The sequence below is a fragment of the Prionailurus viverrinus genome, chromosome D4 (genome assembly GCF_022837055.1).
Source record: "Prionailurus viverrinus isolate Anna chromosome D4, UM_Priviv_1.0, whole genome shotgun sequence".
Lineage (NCBI taxonomy): Eukaryota > Metazoa > Chordata > Mammalia > Carnivora > Felidae > Prionailurus > Prionailurus viverrinus.
In genome coordinates this window covers 366,652-392,104 of record NC_062573.1, presented here as the reverse complement: position 1 = coordinate 392,104, position 25,453 = coordinate 366,652, and the positions used below count along the sequence as shown (strand labels likewise).

Sequence of the window (25,453 nt, the reverse complement as noted above, 5' to 3'; positions counted from 1 at the left end):
CTTGTTGGAAGAGTCCGTTCAAGTCTTGTAGTTCAACCACCTGCAGCTTGTTGCTGAGGAAAAGGCGGGGTGCCAGGGAAGGGGGTACTGCACAGTGGATGACACAGCAAGTTCTTTTTGAGGTTGACAAAACCTCAAGAAGTAATTCATAACCACAATCTAGAGACATCACTGGGAGCACGTTTGTCTTTGCTACATTGTTGTCATTTTCTGATAGTTTTGTGTACCCTCTTCCCTCTCATGTTAGGTGGTAAGCAAGTTGCTGTGTGATTTTTAAATGTATTTGTGGGCTATAGAGTATTCTAGTATGCTAAACCTGTCTGAAACCCCTATATTTTGCTTATTCCAGCCTCCATTACGAGTAATACTGTGGGGAAGTTTTCCTGTTTAAACTCCTTGCACTCCCCATTCATTTCCCCAGCTCCGTCCTCTAAGTGGGTTGAAAGGTATGAGCCTTTTTAAGGCGTTTATACATACAAACTGCCCTCGGGAATCACCAGTTTCTGTTCCAACCAGCAGTTAGCGTCAGCCGCCTGATCCTTGTCCTGTCCCGGGCTGTTAAAACACTCGCCAGTGTCCTAGGACTCCTGACTTACGGTGTAATGGTTGGGAGGGTAGGTTTTGGTGTCAGGCAGACCTGGGGTCATGGCCCTGTTTCCTTGTTCTGCCAACTAGGTAGCTTCCTCTCTTGAAGATTAAGTCACTTCGCGATGGAAGCTGCCGGACACTTCCTAGGCGCTAAGTGGGAGCTCCTGCGGCTCGCGCGGAGGAGGGTCCCTCGAGGCAGCCCTGGGAGGGGGCGGGGCGGGGCGGAGCCGGGCGGCGGCAGCCAGTCGCGAGCCAGGGGAGAGGTGACACGTGCCACCACCCCCCCGCCCCCCCCCCCCCTCCTGTGCGCGTCTTAAAAGGGCAAAGAAAGGACGCCGGGACTTACGCTACGCGCCGGTCTGGCCCGCTCTGTTGGGGTCCCCTGTTCCTCGAAACGTTTGTGAGTGGACGCGACGGGCATCGCACCCCTCCCTCACGCCCCTACCCGGCCCCGCCGTGGGCCCCGCAGGCCGGCGCGGCCCCTTTAAGAGGCTCGCGGGTCGGCCGCCGGAGGTCGCGGGGTGCCCCGTGCGCCGCGGGCCGCGCTCCCCGCCATGCGGGCGCTGCGGGCCGGCCTGACCCTGGCGCTGGGCGCGGGGCTGGGCGCGGCGGCCGAGGGCTGGCGGTGGCGGCGGCGGGCGGACGCGAGGGCGGCGCCGGGGCTCCTGGGCCGGCTGCCCGTGCTGCCCGTGGCGGCGGCGGCCGAGCTGCCCGCGGTGCCCGCGAAGCCCGGGACCCCGGCGGGCGGCGGCCCCGGCGAGCTGGCCAAGTACGGGCTGCCGGGGCTGGCGCAGCTCAAGAGCCGCGAGTCGTACGTGCTGTGCTACGACCCGCGCACCCGCTGCGCGCTCTGGGTGGTCGAGCAGCTGCGGCCCGAGCGGCTCTGCGGCGACGGCGACCGCCGCTCGTGCGACTTCCGCGAGGACGACTCGGTGCACGCGTACCACCGCGCCACCAACGCCGACTACCGCGGCAGCGGCTTCGACCGCGGCCACCTCGCCGCCGCCGCCAACCACCGCTGGAGCCAGAAGGCCATGGACGACACCTTCTACCTGAGCAACGTCGCGCCCCAGGTAGCGCCCGCGCCCCGACCCGCGCTCGCCTCGCCTCTCGAGCGAGGGAGCTGCCGAGTGCGCGCTCGGCTCGGGCGCCTGGCTGCTCACCCCGCGCGCCCCAGGCGGGAGGCACCGAGCACGGGGGCGCCTAGCACCCGCTCTGCAGTCTGACCCTAACTGTGGGCCTCTGGGCACCTCCCTGGGCTTCGGTTTTCTCGCAGTAGCGCCGAGGAACCGAAGACAGTGCAAACAAGAGTATTGAGCATGCTTCCTGGTCCATGGCAAGCAGTACTATCTGTAATGAGGGAACTGAAGCACAGAGAGGCAAAGCGACTGGCCCACTGTCACACAGCAGGAGACCCTGGCAGTCTGTCTGGAGGAACCTGGGTTTTCAGCCATTGTCCCTACCCTGCCAGCCTTACAGGAGTCTAAGGAAAATAACTAGCATAGTCAGTGGTTAGCAGTCACTGTGTGCCCTGCCTCTAAGCCTGTTCCCAGCGGGGCCTGGAGACTTGACCTGGGGCTCTGCCTGAAGCCCCTGGGGTCTGAGCCTCCCTTCTGACTTCTGCTCTTTTAGGGCCGCAGTCCCCTGCTCATTTAGGACATTGGAGAGCTCAAGGGAGGGAGTCAGGAGCAATCCATGACTTCCAGCCAGGCTTTGCATGTGGTTCAAACTGGCAAAGGAGCGGGTGGGGTTGGAGAACTGGCCTTCCTACGAGCCCCTGGGGACTGGCCGGGAGGCTTGTTTCTCTGAAGAGGGAGAAGTGCCCCTTTCCTTAGCAGAGCCCTTTGCAGCTGAGAAGCATTTCTGATCCTGGGATGCTGGTTGTCCCATTCCAGACGGGGGCAGGCTGGCACCTCCCCCCACCCCCCAGCTCTCTCTGGCTCCACCCTCATGGCCAGGTGGCCTCAAGGAATCTCTCCTTCCTTGAACCTCATTTTCCTCAGCATGCTTGCCCACCCCACTCCCCGCTGGACTGTCCCAGCCTGGTGTCAGTTCCCGCCCCCTGACAGTGGGGGAAGGGCCCCAGCCCCAGCCTCTGAGCCCCACGTCTCCAACCAGGTGCCCCACCTCAACCAGAATGCTTGGAACAACCTGGAAAAGTACAGCCGCAGCTTGACCCGCACCTACCAAAATGTCTATGTGTGCACAGGGCCGCTCTTCCTGCCCAGGTAAGGCTAGAGCTGGAGTGGGGGCTGGGGATGCCAGGGCCTCCCGTTCCCTAGAGGCCCCTTCCTGCCACTCTCACCATTCAGGCTTGCCTCAGCCCCTGGGTCCACACTCAGTGCCAGGTCACGTTATCTGGTTTCTTCACAAGCCTGTCCGTTCCCTACTTTAGGCCCCCTAATTCCACTTCTACAGCCAGAGACCTGTTGGGTACCCACCTAGACCGTGTCTCCTCTGTGCATGGCACCAGGCCCCAAATCTGCCTCTGTTCCTCTCTCCTACCTCACCTCTTGCCATGCGCACCCGACTCCGTTCTACCCAGATAGAAAAGTCTTCGTCAGGTCAGGCTCTTGCCTTCGGTCTCCTCTGCTTGGAACAATCCTCCTCACCCTCCTCACCCTGGAGCCAGGGTTAGAACTCCCTCTCCCTGACCCTGAGCCTCCACTCTGGGCCCTCTGTAGCCCTGCCTCCCAGGTGGAAGGGACTGAGCTCTTCTGGGCATGCTCAGTGATTTTCCTGGCGTACTGAAGATCGAGATAGAGGCAAAAGGTTACGGCAAGGCCCACAGGCCTGAAAAGGAATCCAGGGCCTATCACCTGATCTCTAGAGGAGTGGGCAAGTGACTTCAATATCCTCTCCTGTAATAGCCACTACCTACCTCGTGGTTGCTTAGGAATCAAGGGGGGGGGGGGGGGGGGGATGGTCACTGCAAGTGCCTTCGACGGCCTGCTGACATGGGGAATACCGGAAGTCACCCGGCCAGTGTTCCGGACACCAGTGCCTGTGCTGGCACAGGGGATTCAGGGCTCATGGGCCTTGCCCACTTGGTGCTCGCCCTCCACAGGGGTAGGTAGAGCGTAAGCATGTGTCTGCAGGAGCGAAGGTGAATGTCCACAAGGCCCGATTCTCTGAGTAACGTTTACTGCTGTCACCCGTCCTGCCTGACCCAGTGCTGGGCACGAGGAAAACAGGGTAGGAGAGTGTTCACCCTGCAGGGAGATCCTAGCCTCCTGGGGAGCCAAGAAGGGCACGGAAGCCTCACGCTGAGGTGGCAGTCCTACAGGCTGACACAAGTTGGAAGTCAGGTCAGGGCAGCAGCCGTGGGTCCGACCAGACGCCCTGGGAGCCCTGAAAGGCCATGTGTGCCCGGCTCTGCCCGCAGGACGGAGGCTGACGGGAAGTCCTATGTGAAGTATCAGGTCATCGGGAAGAACCACGTGGCGGTGCCCACCCACTTCTTCAAGGTGCTGATCCTGGAGGCCGCAGGCGGGCAAATCGAACTCCGCTCCTACGTGATGCCCAACGCTCCCGTGGACGAGGCGGTTCCGCTGGAGCGCTTCCTGGTGCCCATCGAGAGCATTGAGCGGGCCTCGGGGCTGCTCTTCGTGCCAAATATTCTGGCACGGGCAGGCAGCCTAAAGGCCGTCACTGCAGGCAGCAAGTGAAGGCCACAGCCCTGCCAGACTGCGGGGGCGGGGCTGCATTAAAGGTGGTGATTTCTGGAGACAAGTCATGGCTGCGTCTGTCCCGGGGGAACCCCAGGAACCTCTGGCTTCCCTGCTGCTGCTTTGCTGTCGTAGGCCTGACGGGCCCCCGCCTGGGTGAGGCCAGGCTGCAGGGCGGCCAGGGAAATGAGGATGGCTTCCTGGAGAGGAAAGCAACAGGCTGGGGCCCGGGAGGCTGGAGGGAGCCCGGCCCCCAGCCTCGCAGTGCCCAACCCCCCAGGGCCTGCTGCCCTCAGCAGAGCCCTGAGGAAGTTCAGAGCAGGCTCAGCTTCACCCTGCTGATCTGACCCCGGCTGGCTGCATGCCCCACCAGGGAAGGGCCTTGCCTCTCTGTTCCTCAGTGTCTCCCTCTAAAGAGAGGATGGTCAGAATAATACCTGCCTCCCAGGGTCAGGATTAGCGGAGGCGACAGGCATTTCTCAGCCCCTGGTACAGGGTGGGTGTGGGGGGTTCCTGCTGGGAGGGTGTGGCCCCTGCAGGACCCCTGGGGACAGACTGGGGCAGTCCACCTGTGTACTCCCCACCCTTTGACAGTAATGGAAGCCAAGTGCCTACAGTGTGCTGCCTGTGCTGGCCTCACAAGCGGGCCCACGGGTTCCACGGATGCTCAGGACTGAGGCTCCCAGAGCTAGCTACACACTGCGCCCCACAGGACTGAGGTGCCAGTGAGGCCCAGTGGGAAGGACCGCCCTGCCCACCACCGTCACGCGTGAGCAAGTGCAACACAAAGAGTACAGCTGGGGAAACCGAGGCCCAGGGTGGGGGTGGCCAGGGTCTCCTGGGTCACCCAGCCTGGGAGCAGCTGGAGGGCCACGAGCACCCAGGGTTCTTGACTCCCTGCTCACTCATACGCGGTCCCTGCTGGAATCTGCTGTGGTCAGAGACTGAGGCAGTGAGGAACCCCATCTCCAGGGCAGGCTGGCTCGAGACAGCCTTGAGCAGGGTGGGCGGGGGGAGAGCCGCACTCCCGTTGGACACACCCCTGGCTGGTGGCAGAACCTGGAGGACGGCCTGGGGCTCACCTCGGTGCGGATGGTGCGGCTGCCCTGGCCGGGGCACGTGTTGACATACAGATCAAAGAGGACGCTGGGTTCGGCCACCTCCAGGTTGGGGTCCGCGTCTACTCCAGCTTCCAGCCCCTGGAGGCCCCCGAACACCACGAGAGCATGCCTGTGCCCATAAGAGGGGATCAGTGACTGCTCGCTGAGGCCACACTGCATGCAGCTCCCCAGAGCACTCAGTCCCCACCTCCTGGTATGCAGTAGGGGCTCAGCCCGTAGAGCTCTGCACATCACCACCCCCCCCCCCCCCCCCGACTGTTTCCAGCTCGTTCCTCCTTCCCCGGCCCCTGCCCCAGGCTATACCCACCTGAAGCTGGGAAGCTGGGCAGACGCCACATCTGAGCCTCTCTCTGATGTCCCAATGGTCAGGTCATACCCGTCCTGGAAGGGAGCCTCAGCAAACACGGCACCTGGGGGAGAGACCCACATAGCCACTTAGCTATGTGTATATGTATACCTGGGGGAGGGATGGAGAAGGGGACTCAGGCACGGGAGGCACACCCAGGCCCTCCACTGTTCCTGGGAAGTCCAGGAGACCATGCCTGTGCTAGACTGGGAAACCAAGTGGAGGGTGGGGAGGAAGGAGCTCTCAGAACTCCTATCTGTCCTTGTGCTCTATTTCCAGCCCCACGGCAGACATTACTAATCGATCACAATCCTTTCTCTCAGAGGTCCTTCGCAATATTCCAGGCAGCGCACTCAGGGAGACGGAGGCCCAGAGAAGGAAAGGCATTTGCCTAAGGTCACACAGTAAGGTGGTAGGACAAAGCCGCTAGTCTGCCTTTTGGGTCAGGCAAGGCTCTCTGTAGCCTCCCAGAGAGAGGCCACATATTCAAACGAGGAAACTCCGTCCTTACTGAGGCAGGAAGCCAGCCGGACTGTGTAGCCCCAGTAGAGACCGGCTTTGGTGCGAGGGTCCTGCGAAGACACGACTTTTCCCCGGTAGGTCTTGCTTTCTGCAGATGAAGCGGAGAGGCTGTGAAGATGGGGTGAGGGACAAGGAGGTGGAAGGAGGCGGCTCCGAGCCCAAATGCTGGCCAAGCTGGGAAGCTTCCAGATACCTGGGAGCTGCTTCTGGTTCAGCTGCACCGTCACCCGAAGTCCAGGCTCCAAGTTCTTGTCAATCTTCACCTCCTAGGGAGAAGCCAGGAGAAATGGGTGCTATTCCCCACGGGACCAGCAGGGGTCACTGCTCTTCCCGATGTGGGGAAATGGGGGCAGGGGCTGGCCAGGTACCTAAGGGGTCCAGGTCAACCTCCATCCCCTTTCTCTGACACCTGCGCCAGACCTGCTCACAAGAGACCATTCGTGCAAGATGCCCAGGGCACTGGGCAGAGATGAATGCTCTGGGCCTGGCACAGAGTAGGCAGTGTTTCGTGAGATGAGATCCCAGTCTTTGCTTTGAACAGAAGTGGCCATGCCACTTACTGGCTGTAGCAGTTTGAGCGGGCCACATAGCCTCTCTGAGCCTCGCTCTCTTCATCTGTCAATCAGGAAACTCTCCATAAACAGCAGCTACTGCTATACTGCCCAGGGCCGGGCATGAGGTAAATGGGAGATGTGATGGAGAGCAAGTGATGTCTGCGTCTCATGCCAATTCCGAATTCAGGACCCGGGGCACTTTCTTTCCCTTTAGACGCTTCTCGTGTTTTCTCCTTTCGTCTGTGGTCAGGGTCTGGGTCATCCTGGTCTGCTCTTTTTGCGGGGAGAGGGGACCCCACACATGGAAGTGTTTCTGCCTCTGACTCCGGGAGAATTGAGCGTAGCCAGGCGGCCCAGGGTGGGTCTGCATCCTCGCTGGAGCTGCCCCAGAGGGATTCTGGACTCGCTGCTGCAGGGTTGGGCTGGGTTGGGCTTGAGCATGAGAACTATCTCCTGTTCATTTAGTTTTCAAGAAACAGTCGCTCTGCTCCTGGCTTGATCTACTGAGCCCTGCTGCGGGGCACTTCTCTGGCCGAAACCTGCATCCGTGGAGGAAGACCAGGCACAGATGCCTGGGCCCAGGGCTGCCCACTGCCTTCCATAGCCAGGGTATGTCCCCAATGTATGTCTCAACCCACCCTCCCAATTCCTACCTTCTTCATGCCACAGTTGACAAAGGACCCGTGGCCTGGCCGGGTGGGCCGGTCCACCACGATGCCTTCTCTGAACTCGGATTCCTCATCCTGACGCACGTGGTGAGGGCTGTCCAAGGGGTTCAGAAGCCCTGTGGGTAGAAGGGGTGCAAATCACACGGTGGTGTGGAGTTCCAAGCCTCAGGTCTGCCACAGACCTGCCGCTTGCCACCACGCACAGGCCTTGCCCTGCCTGGGCCCGTTCTCCCACCGGCACAGCAATTTCTCGGGGTCTGGGGGGTGATCCATGGGAAATGGGGGTCAGCCCCCACTCCGGCCTTACCTGCAAACTGGAGATCCTGGTGCTTGGGGAAGAACGCCTTTCTTAGGTACCTAGCAAAGAACGCAGATCTCAGAAAGTTCCCAGGGGAGGCCACCTCCTGCCTGACCTGCACCTTCACCACCCTGCCCCACCCCACCACGCGCAGGCCAGTCTGCCCTTCACCCCCTTACTGCGGACACTCCAGGTACTGCAGGATCCGGGCCAGCTGCACGCACGCCTGCCCCTTCTTGCCAACGCCCCTGAATTCACCCTCCACAGTCCTGGAGAGAGAAAGACAGGCCTTCCAGAGCCTACTGCCCTCCCTTCGAGAGCTCCTCCACCCAGTCTGACCTCTGTGGTCCCCTGCTTTGCGACTCTTCCCGCCAGATTCACTGGGGGCATTTCAGACATTTCTCAGCCCAGGCAAGCAGGAGGCAAAAAGAATGCAGCAAAGCCAGTCCTAGCAGCCCCTCCCTCCTCCCTGAGCCCGGGTGCCCTGTTGGATGGCTCCTCACTTGGCATCTTGGCCTTCTTCATCAAACACCACAATCTCATCCACACAGAAGATGGTGCAGGCTCTGGCAATCTGGCCAGCCAGGTAGGTGCGAAGCTCCGGTGACTGGGCGTTGTCCAGGATGGAGCCTGGCAGGGCCACGCTCAGGGTGTAAGGCCGACCTGGGCAGGGGAGGGTTGTTCGTGGTCAGAGGGGCCAGGGCTGTGCTCTCCCTTCACTTCCTCTAAACCCAGGGCTCAGAGTTAGAGAACTTTCCCTCTGGGAGGAATTTTGAGGTCAGCAAATCAGATCCAACTCCCCTTTCCAAGCCTTAATCTCCCCAAGAAGAAAACGGACCCAGTGGTCTCCAAGGCTCCCATGAGCAGGACACACCCCTGGGTAAAACTGGGGAGTGGTTAGAGACATTGGCCTAAGTTCATAGGTTGGCTCCGCCCCTTACCGCCTCCATTTCCAGCTGTCAAATGGGGATAATAAAGAGAGCTATTATTAGCATCTTTATATGTGTGCATTTACCCAGTAACCCTAAAGAGTATTACCATGATACCCATCGAGACATGGAGAACCTGTGGCCCAAAGAGGTCAAACATGTGGCCCAAGGTCACACAAAAAGCAAGACAGCGAGATCTGGGTTCAGGCTGTCTAGCTCTAGAGGGACCACCATACTTTCCCTCCCGCAGTCGTCCAATGGGAGCCACAGGAGGGAACACCCATGAAGGGCTTCCCCGGTGTGTAAAACAGCTGACATGCTCAGTTTCTGTCTCCACTGTCACCGTCACCACTGGTCACCAATGGGCTTAGAGGTTATGATGCCCTAACCCTCCTGAGGTTCGGGTCTAGACGAGGAGAAAAGACACAATTTGTTAGGGTAGATCCAGATGTACCGATGTGCAAGGACACCCAGGGTTCAATGTGGGATGAGAAAAACCAGGTCCAGAAGCTCACGGATAAAGTGGTCTCACTTTATAAAACTGTATCTGTATCTTCTCTGCATATGTATAAGTGGGTACCACATAATATCTGGAGAAACTTTCACTGCAACGTTTGCTGGAATTTTTTCTTTCTTCTTTCTAGTTGTCTGTATTTTTGTGGGGAGGGAGATTTTATTTTTAAGTTCATTTACCTTGAGAAAGAGAGAGAGTGAGCTTGCACAAGAGCAGGGCAGGGGCAGAGAGAGAGAAAATCCCAGGCAGGCTCTGTGCTCACAGCACAGATGTGGGGCTCGATCCCACGAACCGTGAGATCACGACCTGAGCTGAAACCAAGAGTCAGATGCTTAACTGACTGAACCACCCAGGTGCCCCAGGAAGGGAGATTGTTTTGAGCAGCTGTTATTTAATGATATAAAAAGACAAATCCTTTTTTATTTTTTTTTTTATTATTATTATTTTTTTAAATATTTTTTTTCAACGTTTGTTTATTTTTGGGACAGAGAGAGACAGAGCATGAACGGGGGAGGGGCAGAGAGAGAGGGAGACACAGAATCGGAAACAGGCTCCAGGCTCTGAGCCATCAGCCCAGAGCCTGACGCGGGGCTCGAACTCACGGACCGAGAGATCGTGACCTGGCTGAAGTCGGACGCTTAACCAACTGCGCCACCCAGGCGCCCCGACAAATCCTTTTTTAAAGAAATCGTTTCTTTTTTAAAAATGTTCATTTTGAGAGAGAGAAAGAGAGCACGAGCATGAGGGGGGAGGGGCAGAGCAAGAGGGACAGAGAGAATCCCAAGTAGGCTCTACGCTGTCAGCGCAGAGCCCTCACAGATCGTGAGATCGTGACCAAAACGCAACCAAGAGTCAACTGATGCTCCACTGACTGAGCCACCCAGACACCCCCTCTCCCCCCAAAAAAACCCCCAAATTCTATTATAAAATCAAAATAAAGGACGCCTGGCTGGCTTAGTCAGTAGAGCATGCAACTCTTGATATCAGGGTCGTAAGATCAAGCCCCACATTGAGCATAGACCTTACTTTTAAAAAATTAAATAAATAAATAAATAAATAAATAAATAAATAAAGTAAAATAAAAATAAGTAAATGAAAAACTAAATTAAAGCACACAAAGTGCTCGATAAAAAAGTGAAAAACCACCGTCATGATGATGATGAGTTCTGGAGATAGAAAGTTATGATATGTGACACTTTCTCTCCACAGGATTTAAACCTACCTAAGTAGGAGGTTGGGACTCAGTTTTCCGGGTCTCTCCCAGTCTCTGGGCCTCAGTTTCTCCATCAGGACGTCTACACCCACTGGTCTCTAAGGCCCCTCCCAGATAGGACACTGGCTGCCCTGCCCAGGACCCAGCCTGCTCACCTTGGTCCTCCCTCTGTGCAGCAGCCTCTTCTTCCTGCTGGCGCTTCGCCTGTTCTTCCTGGGCCCGCTGCCGCTCCAGTTTTTTCATCAGCTTGAGGTCCTTCCACTTCTTTTTCTCCTCTTTCTCTGGATGAGAGGACATCTGGATTGGTGGTGGGGAGAGGGCTTGGAGGGAGAGTGACGCGGAGCAGTCCGGGAGATGGTGCCGTCTCAGTAGGGCTCAGCCTGGGCTCTCCAGCGCTGTTTAGTGAGCAGCCAGAGGAGCCATATGGGCTTCTGGCCCCTTCTTTCCCATTTTGGGTGCTGTGGGACCCAGAGCGGACAGACCTGGTGGCTCTCCACAGGGTTCAGCAGTGCACTGCTGGAGTGGCATTGGGCAAGGTTCAGTGGATCCCCCGCCACCCCACCCACCCAGCCCCCACCCAGCCCCCTTACTTACTCTGTTGCTTCCATTTTCGCCACTCGACCCTTTGGCCATGTTCACCCTGGAGAAGAAACGGGAAGAGGTATAGGAGTGAGGCTGAATGATCACAACTGGGGGGGGGGGGTGTGCAACTTTCTGCTCCGAAGTTGCCCCCTGCCTGTAAAATGAGGGTGGTGAGGCACACCCCCCCCCCCCCACTGCCACCCTAGGGAGAGCGTCGGGGGTAAGGGACCCGCTATACTCTAGGGCCTAATACCAGGTCTGGCACATAGCATCCAACAAGTTGTTGAATGAGGTGTCAACGGAGAGAAGACGAAACAGGCTCAGGGAAAAAGAACCTGCCTGCTGTCACTCTGGGAGTCAGAAGCGATACGCCACGAAAGGACTCGAGTTACCTGGGTTACCTGACGCTGTCCGGGCCCTGCACCCACCCTGGGTGCTCATCCAGGCAGGGGCGCACGCGGCCACGAGCATGCGGCACCTCGGGGCTTCCGGCCTCGGGTCAGCGACAAGCAGGGAACGGGAAACACGGCACTGCCCCGCCACGGGCCCCCGCGCGGCTCGTTCTCGCGCCCCCGCGCCCCGTCCTCCCGCGCACCTCCCGCCACCTACCGGGCCGCAGGGCCTCTTCTTGACACGCTCCGCCATGTTCGCCGCTCACCGTCGGCCCCGCCCCGCCAATCAGACTCACCCCTTCCGGCCACACCTCCTCCCAGCCGCCCAATCGGAGAGCCAATGGCGCGCGGGGGCGTGGCCCGGGCCTCTGCGGGCTCCGCGAGCGCTTGGGCTGGGATGAGCCCCCGCAGTGAGTTGGGGGCCGAGATCTGGGGGCCAGTTGCGGAGGGCTCGGGGTCCAAAGGGCAGGTTGTGTAGTGTTGTCCTGGACCCGTGGACGGCTCGAGAGTCGCCCGCCGTTTCTGCACGAGCGGCACTCAAAACTCATCTTGATTTTATTCTACCTGGGGACCCTGAGGCCCAGAGCTGGAGTGTGAGTCAGAGTTGGAAATGACCTTGGAGATAATTTAATCCAACTCTTTTATAGATTCGTTCGTCTACTCTCTTTTAATTAACAGACTTGTTAAAATGTGTTTTAGTTTATTAATTTCTTTAAGTAAGCCCTATGCCCAATGTGGGGCTTGTACTCCCCACCTGAGGTCTAATGCTCTACTGAATGAGCCAGCTGGGCACCCATAAGAGACTTAGTTTTTTAGGGGCTTCGGAGTGGTTCAGTTGGTTAAGTGGCCGACTTCTGCTCAGGTCCTGAGCTCACGGTTCCTCCCTCCTTGGGCTCTGTGCTGACAGCTCAGACCGTGGAGCCTGCTTGGGATTCTGTCTCCTCTCTCTCTGCCCCTCCCACACTTGTGCTCTGTCTCTGTCTCTCAAAAATAAATAAATGAAAAAAAAAAGAGAGACTTAATTTTTTAGAGCAAATTTAGATTTACCAAAAATTGAGCACATGGTACAGAGTTCCCATATAACCCTTCTCCACCACTCATTCCCCCCTATTTTAAAACAATTTTTTTAAATATTTGCTTTTGAGAGAGAGAGAGCGAGCGAGCGAGAGAGCGCGTGCGCGTGCACGCGCATGGGGGAAGGGCACAGAGAGGGAGATACGAATCCAAAGCAAGCTCCCAGCTCTGAGCTATCAGCACAGAGCCTGACGCAGAACTCGAACTCACAGAGCACAAGACCATGACCTGAGCCAAAGTTGGATGCTTAACTGACTGAGCCACCCAGGTACCCCTCCCCCTATTTTTAACATCTTGCATTAGTGTGTACCTTAATTACAATTAATCAACCAATAATGATATAATATTATTAACTGAAGTCCATAGTTTAGGTTTGTGTTGTACATTCTATAGGTTTTGACAAAGGCATAATGTCACATATCTACCATCACAGTATCAAACAAAATGAATTCACTACCCTAAAAACCCTGTGTTCCACTTACCCTCCTCTAAGACCCTGGCAACCACTAGTCTTTTTTTTTTTTTTTTTTTTTTTTTTAATGTTTATTTCTTTTGAGAGAGAGAAGGAGAGAGCTGGGGAGGGGCAGAGAGAGAGGGTGAGAGAGAATCTCAAGCAGGCCCCACACTGTCAATGTAGAACCTGACACTGGGCTCAAACCCATGAACCGTGAGATCATGATCTGAGCCCAAATCAAGAAAGAGTGGGACCCTTAGCTGACTGAGCCACCCAGGTGTCCCAACTGCTAATCTTTTTTACTGTCTCTGTAGTTTTGTCTTTTCTTTTTTTTCTTTTTAATTTTTTTTACACTTGATCTTAGCCAAAAGGCCGAGAAGTGATATTTAAATTTTTTTTAATGTTTATTTATTTTTGAAAGAGAGACAGAGTGAAAGGTGGAGGGACAGAGAGAGAAGGAGTCACAGACTCCGAAGCAGGCTCCAGGCTCCGAGCTGTCAGCACAGAGCCCGACGCGGGGCTTGAACTCACAGAGTATAAGATCATGCATGACCTGAGCTGAAGTCGTACACTTAACCAACTGAGCCACCCAGGCACCCCATAGTTTTCTTTTCTAGAATGTCATAATAGTTGGAAACAGAAAGTATGTATCCTTCTCAGACATCCTTACACGAAGCAAAATGCATTTCAGTTTCTGTCATGTTTTCTCGTGGCTTGATAACTCATTTCTTTCTGTTGCTGGAGACCATTTCGTTGCATGGATATGCCACAGTTTGTTTATCCATTCCTCTTTTGAAGGACATTTATTTGATTGCTTCCACCGTTTCTTTTTTTTTTTTAATGTTTATTTATTTTTGAGACAGAGAGAGACAGAGCATCAACGGAGGAGGGTCGGAGAGAGGGAGACACAGAATCCGAAGCAGGCTTCAGGCTCTGAGCTGTCAGAAGGGCTCAAACTCACGGATTGTGAGATCATGACCTGAGCCAAAGTCGGACGCTTAACCAACTGAGCCACCCAGGCGCCCCTCACCGTTTCATTTTTCAAGTAAGCTCTAGGCCCAACATGGGGCTTGAACTCACACCCCCAATGTGGAGAGGCGTATGTTTTGGGGCGCCTAGGTGGCTCAGTCGGTTGAGTGGCCCACTTGAGCTTGGGTCATGATCTCACGGTTCACGAAGTCGAGCCCTGCGTTGGGCTCTGTGCTGACAGCTCGGAGCCTGGAGCCTGCTTCAGATTCTGTGTCTCCCTCCCCTGCTCATGCTCTGTCTCTCTCTCTCTCTCCCAAAACTAAATAGACCATTAAAAAAAGAAAAAAAGAGTCGTATGTTTTGCCAGGTGCCCCAAGGAAAGACTAATTTCTAATTCAGTGTATGTGTTGACATTACAAGGGTTGTGTTTATTCTTTTTTTTTTTTAATTTTTTTTTATTCAACGTTTATTTATTTTTGAGACATAGAGAGACAGAGCATGAACGGGGGAGGGTCAGAGAGAGAGGGAGACACAGAATCTGAAACAGGCTCCAGGCTCTGAGCTGTCAGCACAGAGCTCGATGCGGGGCTCAAACTCACGGAGTGTGAGATCATGACCTGAGCCGAAGTCTGTCGCCCAACCGACTGAGCCACCCAGGCGCCCCGGGTTGTGTTTATTCTACCATTTCCTCCCTCCACCCTCTGGTTCTGCGTCTAAGTCCGATCTGCCTCCTCAGGCTGGCTGAGGTTACTCAGTCTAAGATCTCAAACTTCTGTAGAATCACAGATTTCAGCTTTGGGCAGATTTTGGATTGGCTCGTGAGACATGGAACCTTTGGTTGGGATGGTTCTCCCCGTGAGATCCATGGGTTTGCCCCACTGGGGACTTTCTTACCGTCAGGCTATGTATGTGCAAAGGGGCTCCAAGCCTGAGCCTCTGAGCTGGTATTCTGTGTCACGATCTTGACTTTGGAACTGTGGTAGTACTATGAAGCCACAGCTTGGATGGAGAAGGAGGGAAGTGTATTATGTCCTAGCTCAAAATGTGTTCCAGCAGCAATTCTCTGACACCACGTGGGTGTCCTACTCTTTAATTCAATTCTGATAATAGGTAGAGGGGGCGCAGATCCTATAGGTTAAGGGCTCAGTCCCACAAGAATGCCCCCCACTTCAAATGCCATCAGCAAGTGGGGGCTCTAGGCTACTCATACTTCTGCTTGGATGACTACAAATTTGGGCATTTCCACCATTTGCCTGGAGTTCAGTTAATTCCCTGAAATGATTCATAGCACCCAGGAAGGTGCTATACTTAACAGTCACGGTTTCATTGTAAAGGATACAATGTTGGGACACCTGGGTGGCTCAGTCCGTTAAGCGTCAGACTTCTGCTCAGGTCATGATCTTGTGGTTTGTGAGTGCAAGCCCCACATCAAGCTGTCTGCTGTCAGCACAGAGCCCACTTCTGATCCTCAGTACCCCTCCTGCTCTCTCTCTGCCCCTTCCCTCTCTCTCTCAAAAAAAAAAAAAAATTAAAAAAAATCATCTGACTCTTGATCTCAGCTCAGGTCTTAATCTCAGGGTTGTGAGTTCCAGACCCGCATTGGGCTCTGCACTGGGCATGAAGCCTACTTTAAAAAACAAAACAGGGGCGCGTGGGTGGCGCAGTCGGTTAAGCGTCCGACTTCAGCCAGGTCACGATCTCGCGGTCCGTGAGTTCGAGCCCCGCGTCGGGCTCTGGGCTGATGGCTCGGAGCCTGGAGCCTGTTTCAGATTCTGTGTCTCCCTCTCTCTCTCTGCCCCTCGCCCATTCATGCTCTGTCTCTCTATGTCCCAAAAATAAATAAATGTTGAAAAAAATTAAAAAAAAAACCAAAATAAATAAAAAACAAAACAAAACAACAGATACAACACAGGAACAGCCAAATGGAAGAGGTACACAGAGTAAGGTCTTGGGGGAGGAAGAACTTCCATGCTCTCTCCTGATGTACCCCCCTCCCAGCTCATCAGATGTGTTCACCAACCCAGAAGTTCCTTGAGCCTCACTGATTCAGGGTTTTTATGTGGGGTTTCATTCCGTATGCACGATTCATTACATCATTGGCCAAGTGACTGAACCCAATGTTTGGTCTCTTTCTCCTCCCTCAGGAGTTAGTATTGAAAGTTCTGACCCTCTAAAGACATAGTCAAAGGGGCTTATGAATAATAATTACGAACAAAGGACGAGTCCTATCTCTCAGGGAATTCCAAGGGTTTCAGGAGCTCTGTGCCAGGAACCAAGGACAAACACCAAGTACATTTTATTGTATCATACATTCCCATTACGAATACATGTATCACATGAGCAGACACCTGGGCCTGCCGTGTAATGCAGCTTCAAGAGTTCCAAATGAACTCGGGAGCTACCGTGACCGTGACTTCCCAGCGAGAGGCCCACGCCTGGGAGCAAATTCGCTTCTACCTTTGCCAGCTCGATGGCTTTGGGCAACTCACATCACCTCCAACGTGGCTTCCTCATTTGTAAAATACAGAAAGTAACTCCTGTCCTGAAGGATTGTTTGATGAGATGGTGGGCATCTAGGCTCCTGGCACACAGGAGTACAAAACAAGAAGCTACTTCCTTCCCCCTCTGTCTAAACTCCCTGGCCCTCCTGCCCTGGACTCTGACCCCTGTGGGGTAGGACTGTATCTTCCCTGTGAGACACTCAGCTGGGGCCCCTGTCTCCCATACACATGCACGCATACCCCAGGGACACACAACCATCCGAGCCCTGGGTTCCAGGCCTGGTTTTAACTAGGTTTTGACTAACTGGTTTTGACTGGTTTTGACTAACTGTGATGTCAGACAAGTCCCCAGTCTCTGCCCTTCTCTGGGCCTCAGTTTTACTCCACAAAACACATTTGTACAAAGAGGGGCTGGGAGCTAAGGTTCACTGGGTGCCTTCCTATTTTTTTTTTTTTTTTAATTTTTAAATAGGCTCCATGCCCAATGTGGGGCTTGAATTCACAACTTGGAGATCAAGAATCACATGCTCTGCTGACTGAGCCAGCCAGGTGCCCAAGGTGCCTTCCATGCCGACCAAGTCGATCAGCACCAGGGTGTGAAGCAGAGAGAAGCAGGAAATGAGGGTCTAAATAACTTAAAACTTTATTACGGGTGAAAGGTACCGGCTTGAGGACTCAAGCCTAGAGACCGCGTCCCAAAGTGAAGGTTAAATAAGGAAAGAGAGGGATGCTAAAGCTTTGGCTGGGGCCAGGGCAGGGCTGGGGCCAGGGCAGGGCTGGGACTCAAGGCCAGTACCCTGTTGGACTCTGTCCACTGAGCCTCAGACAAGACTGGGAAAAATACAGAGGGGGCCCAGGACTGTATCACCCCACCCAGGGAGGAGCAGGGAGAGGCCTGGCTCGGGTACACCTCACCACCAGGACAGGAATATAGGCACTGTAGTAAAGTGCTCCCGAATCCACCGAGATCAAGAAAGAGGGCTCTGCCCGGGGGGACATCCTGTGTCCCAGAGAAGCCCCCCCCCCCCCCCCCCCACTCCATACGCCCAACCCGGGAATGGCTGAAACCCGGACAAAGGCAGAGCCTGGCAGAGCCCGCGGGAGCCGAGCAGGTGGTGTCAGGGCCTGAGCTCCTTCTTCCATTTCTGCAGCTTCTCATCCATGGCCTGGAGTGTGGACTCATCCTGCACCAACACAGATCGGTCCAGCCCCTCTCCCCACACCACCAGTGGGCCGCGGGGAGCTTGAGGGGGGCCCTCTTTCCCCTCAAAAACCCCGTCCTTTACCTTCACGAAACAGAAGCGGATATAGCGGTCAAAGATCTTCCGATGAGGCACGCTGTAGAAGGTGGAGACGGGGATGGCCACCAAGCCCTGGGGAGGAGGAAGCCCACGTCTCAACACAGCCCCATAGCAGGGTAATCCTTGGCTCTGGGGACAGAGAGCTTCTCTCCATGGGGTGGGGGAAAGAAGGAACATTCAGTGGAGCACCTTCCGGTGCTGGGTCAAGGCCAGAGGCAAAGAATCCCAGAGCATGGTTCTCGGTCCTTCCCGGTAGTACACAGGGAGGGGAAATGGAGAGGGAAGCACCACGTGGCAGGTTAGGGCAGAGCAAGAGAGGAAATAAAACTTAGGGTCAGAGCTCGGAGCTGGCTGAGCTCGTAGTTAACGAGCCAACTCTGCACCCACTGCACAGATGGGAAGGCTGAGGCCGAGAGAGGGCAGGGATTCCTGCCAGCCCACATGGTGTCGTTTTGCAAATTCCAGACTCCCCATTCCTTGACATAGACACACTCCTGTACCAGGGCTGAGGGCAGAGGCTGGGCTGGATTTGGGCCCAGCCTGTAAAACCACACACAGGTGCCCTGGCAGAGCCTGGCCCACCTTGTTCTTTTTTTCTTTTAAGATGTTATTTTATTTTATTTATGTTTAACTTATTTTTGAGAATGAGAGAGATAGAGCACAAGCAGGGGAGGGGCAGAGAGAGAGGGACACAGAATCCGAAGCGGGCTCCAGGCTCCGAGCTGTCAGCACAGAGCCCGACGCGGGGACTGAACCGACAGACCGTGCGATCTCGATCTGAGCCGAAGTCAGAAGCTTAACCGACCGAGCCACCCAGGCGTCCCAGACCCACCTTGGTTTTGATCATCCACTTGATGAAGCGTCTGTCGTAGGGCTCATCCACGTCACCGGGCAAGTCGGGCATCTTGCTCTCTGGGGGACAGAAGCCACGCTGAGCCCTGGGCGGCCTCCAGCGCCGCCTCCCCGCCCCCCCTCCCCCCCCCCCCCCCCCCCCAGCCTGGCCAGTCTGGCTCACTGAAGTCTGAGATGTCTGCCATGAAGAAGTAGCTGCCCTGGGGGACCACGGGCTTCAAGCCCACAGACTGCAGGCTGCGTATCATGTGGTCACGGGTGCGCTGCATGGCCTGCGGGAACCGCGCAAAGTAGCTGCTGGGTTGGCCAAAGTGAAGCTGCTCGTGCTCGAAGCTCTGGGCCACTGCTGCCTGGGGAGGGTGGACGGACAAACAGGTTGGGGCCGATCCCACCCCGGGGCCGCCTGGGGCCTGCCGTTGCTCCTCCCCCCCCGCGGCGGGGGTCCCCTGCCTCTCCTCACCTGACCCTGCGTGGGACAGTGGTAGATAGAGTTCTGGTGCACCGTGCGCAGGTGTTTCATGAGGCTGTCCGGGCCCAGGACCCAGCCCACCTGGCCCAGGAACACGAGGAGGCGGTGAGGCCCTTCGGGGCCTCGCCACACCCCTTCTCAGTCCCCAGGGAGGGCAGCCTCACCCGGCCTCCCAGGATCACGGCGGGGCGGCGGTACCCCTACCCTCGTCGACTCACCTTCCAGCCAGTGGCGCTAAAGGTCTTGCCAGCGCTGCCAATGGTCAGGGTGCGTTCCCACATACCAGGAAGACTGGCTGCTCAAGGTCAAAGAGAGCGGCTGCTGAGCCCGGGGGGGGGGGGGGGGGGGGGGGGGGCAGGGGAGTGGCGGCGGCTGGGCCCCGGGGGGCACGCGGGCTCGCAACACTCTGGACTCCACGTGCTAATAAGCTATTTACCCAACTTATCTCAGCGCATGTCTCATGGCAGCCCTGGAGGCGGCACCACTGTGCCACCCCGTTTTCAGAGAGGTGAGGCCGCTGCCCCAGATTACCCGACCGGTGGGGCTCCAGACCCACGGGTCCGAACTGGCCGGGCTGGCACTGACTTCCGGGTTGGGCTCCGGGGCCCGGCCACAAAAGTCCAGGGGGAAACGCGGGCACCCAGGTCGGCTTGGCTCACCGATGCTGACATGCTGGTACCCGTCGTAGACCAGCCACTGGTAGACCTCGTCGGCGATGCAGATCACGTCATGCTGCTGGCACAGGCTGGCCACCAGCTCCAATTCCGCCTTGGAGAACACCTGTGGGGACCGACCCCGAGCCGAGAGGCCTGCTCAGAGGGATGAGGAGGTACTGCCAACCCACGGCCAAGGGCCCTTCCACCCCATCTCATTGAATCCCGGCAACTCTCACCCCGGGAGGTCTGTTGCCAGATGACGGAAAATATACATACTGGTCTCTGCACCAGGTTCCTGGCTCAGCGCTCCTAAAACCCTCGTAAATCTCTCAGTAACAAGAGCGCCAGGAGCCTATCTTGTCCTAATATTTGATCTCGGACCCCCATCCGTCCCCGACACAGGGCTCCCGAAACCCTCCCAAATTCCCAAGTGATAAGAGCACCGTTTTTTGTTCTAATGGGGCAACACCCTGGGTAGGCACCCGGGTGGCTCTGGGATGGGGCCGGTCACCAGAAAGATCCGTGATTAGAAGCTTGGGATTTTCAGCCCCACCCGCATCCTGAAGGGTGGGCAGCCTTGTGGGACGGAGCCCTGACCTGCGGCACCTGACGCTACTCCAGCTGGTGTTGCAGAACTGCTGCGTGTGGGACCCCCCTCTCCCCCAGTCCGGGGTCGGAGTGTGGTAAGCACAGTGGTTGTGTGAGAGGAGAGACACCCAGTTGGAAGACTGGATTTTCCTCTACATCGGTTCCGTCACGTTCCCACTTTACCCGTGAGAAGACACTCCGAAAGGCGAGTTCACGGTCCCGGGGTCTCAGGGAGGTCATGGAGGCACCCAGCCTGCCCCACTTCCCTGGGGATTCCTGCCCCTGTCCCTGGGACCTCGGTCCTCAGCTTACGTTACAGGTTGACCTCCCATCTCACAGATGAAGAAACTGAGGCGCCCGACACAGCAAAGACATGAACCCAGTCTGGAGGGGCCCCCGGAAGGACTTCTCTCAGGTACCTTTCCCACAGGGTTGTTGGGTGTGTTGAGAATTAGGGCTTTGGTATGAGAGGTAAACTTGCTGGCCAGCTCTGTGGGGTCCAGCTGCCAGTTGCTGCTGGAATCCAGTTCCCCATCCCGAGTGGGGCCCTGTAAGAGGAGGTGGGGTGTGGTGGCAATAATTACCAACATGACATTCAGCTCCAGGGATCTGACCCTCCTTCCCACAGTCCTTTTTTCCTCGGGGACTCTGGATACGCCTCCCCCATCCTGGAGAAACTGGCCGCCTTTTCTTCCTTCTCTCCCACCTCCCAGGAGCCAACACAGCACACCCCTGGGACCCCTCCGCCTACCACACCCCAACCAGCGTCCTCACCGGCTTCAAGGTCACAAACACAGGATGCCCCCCCGCCATCAACGTCATGGGTTCATAACAGTCAAAAAAGGGCTCAATGATGATGACCTAGCGAAAGGATCTGATTAGCTGGGGTCAGTACGGCCCCCGACCCTCATCCCCACCGGGCCCGAGCCTCGATCACTCACCTCGTCTCCTTCTTCCACCAGGGCCTGGAAGGCTGTGAACAGGGCCCCATAGGCACCCACAGTCACCAGCACGTTCTTGAGTGGGTCTATCTCCTGTCCCAGCAGCTTCCCAAAGAAACTTGCCAGGATCTTTGTCAGGGGTGGGTAACCCTGCCAGGACAGCAGTGGTCAGCCCCCTGGCTCGGCCTGGGCCCACCCTCCCGCTCAGCTGCATCCAGGCGGTTCTAGCACTTTCTAGCAATAGGCCTGAGGCAATGGTGGCTCAAGTTGGGTGAGTTCTTTTATCTCCCCTACCAGTGCTTGTCATCAAGCCTGTTCTGTGCGGTCCCAATGCCCAGGGCTGGCATTTGGTGGAGACCCAGACAGAGCGCATGCCTTCGCGGAGCACAGTCCAACAGAGCCCCACAGTAGCGGCAACTCCACAATTTCAGTTTAAGAAGGACATTCGTGCCATCTGATCATCCCAGCAGCCTTGCAAGACATGATTCCCACCATTCGACTGGTAGAAAAACAGAGACTCAGAGACAGGAAATGACTTGCTCAAGGTCATGCACAGTTGAGGTGCAGGAATAGGCCTTTACATCACGGCTTTGGAAGCACCCTGCTCTGAGAGGAAGGTTGGATCCGTACGCTTGTTTGCTGAGGACACTTATAAAACACTCGAGGCTAAGCCAAGTGACTGAAACCCGCTGTCTAGAACTTAACTAAATAATCCACTAAACCAGATTTGACCACAGAAAATTTTCTGTATAGGAAAATATACCAGGAGCAAACTTAAAAGACAAACATTTCAAGTTAAGAGGAGGTAAGATGTTTAATATATAAAGAGCTCTTACAAAACAACAAGACAAAGATATATACCTAAACGAAAAAAATGAAGTAGGTCATGAAAGAAAAAGTGTTGATGCCCAATACACACATAATTGAGGAAAAGCAAATAAAAGCAACATTGAAAGATTGCTCTAAGGGGCGCCTGGGTGGCGCAGTCGGTTAAGCGTCTGACTTCAGCCAGGTCACGATCTCGCGGTCCGTGGGTTCGAGCCCCGCGTCAGGCTCTGGGCCGATGGCTCAGAGCCTGGAGCCTGTTTCCGATTCTGTGTCTCCCTCTCTCTCTGCCCCTCCCCCGTTCATGCTCTGTCTCTCTCTGTCTCAAAAATAAATAAATGTTAAAAAAAAAAATTAAAAAAAAAAAAAAGAAAGATTGCTCTAATATTATAAGAATATAATATCAGTATTAAAAAGATTGGCAAGAGTCTAGGACAAATGGATGGTCTCTCTACAGAACGAACTTTCCTGCCAGGTCTGCGACCAGTCTGTTGGTGGGGATGTGAGTAAGCCTTTTTGGAAGGCAATCTGACAATGTCTATCACATGTTTACATGTTTAGACCCTTTGATTCTCTAGTTTTACTGCCAGGGATCTAAGAGAAACACTCACACGGGTGTACAAAGATATACGTGCAGAAATATTCACTGTGCCATTGCTTATAATAGTGAGATATCCAAGCCAGCCCATCAGTGCAGGGCTTGTTAAATAAATTATAGCACAGCTAAGCAATGAAATACCATGTGGCCATTAAAAAGAATGAGGGGGGCGCCTGGATGGCGCAGTCGGTTAAGCGTCCGACTTCAGCCAGGTCACGATCTCGTGGTCCGTGAGTTCGAGCCCCGCGTCGGGCTCTGGGCTGATGGCTCGGAGCCTGGAGCCTGTTTCCGATTCTGTGTCTCCCTCTCTCTCTGCCCTTCCCCCGTTCAGGCTCTGTCTCTCTCTGTCCCAAAAATAAATAAACGTTGAAAAATTAAAAGAATGAGGCTATGCTGGCTATTCTGACGTGGCAAGTTGCCCATGACACGATGTTTAGTGAAATAAACAGGTTACAGAATATTACAGTATATGAGTCCATTTGGATTAAAAAAATGCAAACCTCACATGTTAGGGGTGTGTGTGTGTGTGTGTGTGTGTGTGTGTGTGTGTGTTTATATAAGCACTTTAAAAAGTTAAAAAGTTTAAAAGTCTAAACACTCTTCAGCAAAGTAGCAAACTGTTGGGCGTGGTTATCTCTGAATGGTGGAGCCAGAGGGACCTTTACTCCAAGAACTGGTGGATATTTTACTCTGTGACCTTGACCAGAAGAGTTTGGACTTAGAGTCAAATCAACCAGCAGCTTGCCTTTCAGAATGCAGCTTAGGTGTTACCTCCTCCAGGAAGGCTTCCCTGATCTCCCCAGATTTCCTTGCCTTCTTTCTGCTCCCACAGTATCCCATCCTCCTCTATCACAGCATATCAACGGCCTGTTTTCTGCTTTTGTTTGTTCGTTTTAACCTGCTTTTCCCACTAGGCCATGAGGTCCCGGCTCATAGTTTTTTTGTCTGCCTTTCCCCAGATCGTGAGCTGTCCCAGGGCCTGGAACAGAGGAGACACTCCGTGAACACTGAACTGTGGCCACATTCAATTCCCTGGGCTCTGCCCCTTCCTCCCTGGGGGCTTCCTTGAGACCTGTGTCCCGGGGCTCTGGACGGGGCTGGGAGACTCACAAATGCCCTGGTGTACTGGTTCAGCATGAAGTCGCTGCTGAGGGCGTGCTGAAATGCTTCCACAGCGAAATCTGGGGGTGGGAAGTCGGGGAAGCCTTGGCCCAAGTTCACAGCATCGCATTCACTGGCCATTTTCACAAACTCCACCCTGAGCAACAAATGGAGAGTCAGCACCGGCCCGCCTGGACCTGCTTCCAGGACAGGATGATGCACTGGGCTCATTCCAGAACAACCGGAGAGCTGGCACCTGCCCCAGCCCGAGACCTGCGTGAGCGTCCAAACCCACAGGTCCCTGATCTGAGGTTGGGTGGGCCAAGCACTGTACCAATCCCACATCGTAGCCCCCCCGGGATTTCCAACTTTCCGACCAGGATCCATGGTAAGAAACGCTCACATCACAAACCCATGGAGCACAAACATGGAATCCGTGTTCTCCTTCCGGTGTGGTCAATCACAGGACTTCCCAGCCTATCCTGCCCTGCCTCATCCCACTTTATTCTTTGGAAATATTTGTGTAGTCTCCGCAGGTGGATTTCACACACCATGAGTGCATCTGTCGGCACCACAGCTGGACCACCAGGCCTCCCATCAGCCACTTGTGGCCTCCGACAACCTTTCTTCTGGCCCTACCTGGTGGCCACCTCTTCAGGGAAATGGAGGGAGAGGCCGAGAGGCTGGATGAGGAGGCTGGTGTGTGGTCTGCAGGTTGGTTGGGAGCAGAGGAGTCAGGCTTGGCCGAGTTGAATTTGCATAACAATAAATAACTGTTCCATCGAAAATCTGTCCTTTTCTTCCCAGAGCCCCACAATGCCTCTGAAGATACACAGAGCTGCTGAGGCTCAGAAAGGCTAGTGACCTGCCCAGAGTCACACAGCAGCTAATAGCAGAGCTGAGAGGCAAAATCAGCTGGTGGACATTCCATGGTGATTGGGTGATGGGGACAGGGGACAGCCAGGCTCAAATGCCCTACAGAGTCCAGCTGCCCTCTGGGTTGGGTCTCTTAGGTCCTGATCCCCAGGCCACCACCCTCGGGTCAGCAGGAACCTGGGACCCTTTTTTGTCCTGACTCTCTTGGTCTCATCCTCCTGGCACCCGCCCCTCCCCTCCCCGCACCCCCCCCCCCCCGCCTGCCCCATACGTACCCCCCAGGCCCGCTCCTGCTCTGCCCTGCCTTTGCATGAGACTTGACCTCTCCTGGCCTCAGTGGCGGTGTTGGGTCCAAGAGTCTGCCGGTCTGTGAGCCAGGAAAGAGTACTGCCCCCTCTCCCATCCTGCCTCCTTGTCATTTCCTCCCTCCAAGTTGGACTCTACCCTACCTGCCAAAGCCTGCGAGGCTGCCCAGCCTCCCTCAGACAGAGGACTGAAGGCGGCAGCCTTCACGAGGGGAGTTTGAAAGAAAAAACGGTCCCATGCTTTATAAAAACAACTACCAACATTTTTTTTTTTTTTTTAAGTACAGGCCAATGCCGCTGGCCAAAGGCAGGGAGGGATTAAGAAGATTCCCTACATTTTTCTTACACACCTTCCCACTGCAATCCGTTGTCACTAGTAACAGTGGGCACATGCTCCTTTCATATTTAGAACAAGTCAAGAAAAAAGAAATTAACCTCGGCACATGCCCAGTAAAGAGCTGCCTGTATCGCACCTTGTCTTACTCTGAGTACTAAGTGTGAAATAAAATCAGTGGAAAGCCCTGAGCCGGGTGCCTGGGTAGTGGCGG

General features: G+C 55.3%; 3 protein-coding genes across 7 annotated transcripts in view; 1 reads left to right on the top strand and 2 right to left on the bottom strand.

Moving 5' to 3' along the window:
- The first annotated feature begins 29 nt into the window (after positions 1 to 29).
- Positions 30 to 4,315, top strand: ENDOG (endonuclease G). The gene is made up of 3 exons (XM_047831504.1): positions 30 to 1,661; positions 2,707 to 2,816; positions 3,974 to 4,315. The coding sequence occupies exons 1-3, from the start codon at positions 1,143 to 1,145 to the stop codon at positions 4,254 to 4,256; spliced, it is 912 nt and encodes a 303-aa protein (XP_047687460.1). The 5' UTR covers positions 30 to 1,142; the 3' UTR covers positions 4,257 to 4,315.
- Positions 3,698 to 11,674, bottom strand: SPOUT1 (SPOUT domain containing methyltransferase 1). The gene is made up of 12 exons (XM_047831503.1): positions 11,613 to 11,674; positions 11,016 to 11,061; positions 10,577 to 10,702; positions 8,269 to 8,428; positions 7,945 to 8,034; positions 7,775 to 7,824; positions 7,453 to 7,583; positions 6,439 to 6,511; positions 6,235 to 6,333; positions 5,685 to 5,787; positions 5,339 to 5,486; positions 3,698 to 4,456 (listed from the first exon to the last, which is right to left on the bottom strand). The coding sequence occupies exons 1-12, from the start codon at positions 11,646 to 11,648 to the stop codon at positions 4,322 to 4,324; spliced, it is 1,197 nt and encodes a 398-aa protein (XP_047687459.1). The 5' UTR covers positions 11,649 to 11,674; the 3' UTR covers positions 3,698 to 4,321.
- A 5,338-nt stretch (positions 11,675 to 17,012) lies between these two features.
- KYAT1 (kynurenine aminotransferase 1) overlaps positions 17,013 to 25,453 on the bottom strand; it is a 35,580-nt gene continuing 27,139 nt past the window's right edge. For 4 of the 5 annotated variants that reach the window (XM_047831497.1, XM_047831496.1, XM_047831498.1 and 1 more), the window contains 11 exons: positions 23,734 to 23,881; positions 21,201 to 21,350; positions 21,034 to 21,120; positions 20,679 to 20,807; positions 19,675 to 19,795; positions 19,234 to 19,310; positions 19,007 to 19,096; positions 18,710 to 18,896; positions 18,527 to 18,606; positions 17,680 to 17,766; positions 17,013 to 17,577 (listed from right to left, as the gene is read on the bottom strand). In XM_047831497.1, coding sequence (XP_047687453.1) covers positions 17,512 to 17,577; positions 17,680 to 17,766; positions 18,527 to 18,606; positions 18,710 to 18,896; positions 19,007 to 19,096; positions 19,234 to 19,310; positions 19,675 to 19,795; positions 20,679 to 20,807; positions 21,034 to 21,120; positions 21,201 to 21,350; positions 23,734 to 23,881 — 1,222 coding nt within the window. In that variant the 3' untranslated portion in view covers positions 17,013 to 17,511. Of the gene's footprint in view, positions 17,578 to 17,679; positions 17,767 to 18,526; positions 18,607 to 18,709; positions 18,897 to 19,006; positions 19,097 to 19,233; positions 19,311 to 19,674; positions 19,796 to 20,678; positions 20,808 to 21,033; positions 21,121 to 21,200; positions 21,351 to 23,733; positions 24,827 to 25,453 lie in introns of those variants that run through there. The other variant, XM_047831495.1, reaches the window with a different exon arrangement.

Bases quoted from the DNA above. Each gene is read 5' to 3' on its own strand.
- SPOUT1 (XM_047831503.1), bottom strand. From the start codon at position 11,648: ATGGCGGAGCGTGTCAAGAAGAGGCCCTGCGGCCCG. The intron at 10,703-11,015 runs GTAAGTAAGGGG...CCTCTCATCCAG, and splicing joins GCGAAAATGGAAGCAACAGA to AGAAAGAGGAGAAAAAGAAG. The intron at 8,035-8,268 runs GTGAGGAGCCAT...TTCTCTCTCCAG, and splicing joins GAAGAAGGCCAAGATGCCAA to GACTGTGGAGGGTGAATTCA.
- ENDOG (XM_047831504.1), top strand. From the start codon at position 1,143: ATGCGGGCGCTGCGGGCCGGCCTGACCCTGGCGCTGGGCGCGGGGCTG. The intron at 1,662-2,706 runs GTAGCGCCCGCG...GTCTCCAACCAG, and splicing joins TGAGCAACGTCGCGCCCCAG to GTGCCCCACCTCAACCAGAA. The intron at 2,817-3,973 runs GTAAGGCTAGAG...CTCTGCCCGCAG, and splicing joins GGGCCGCTCTTCCTGCCCAG to GACGGAGGCTGACGGGAAGT.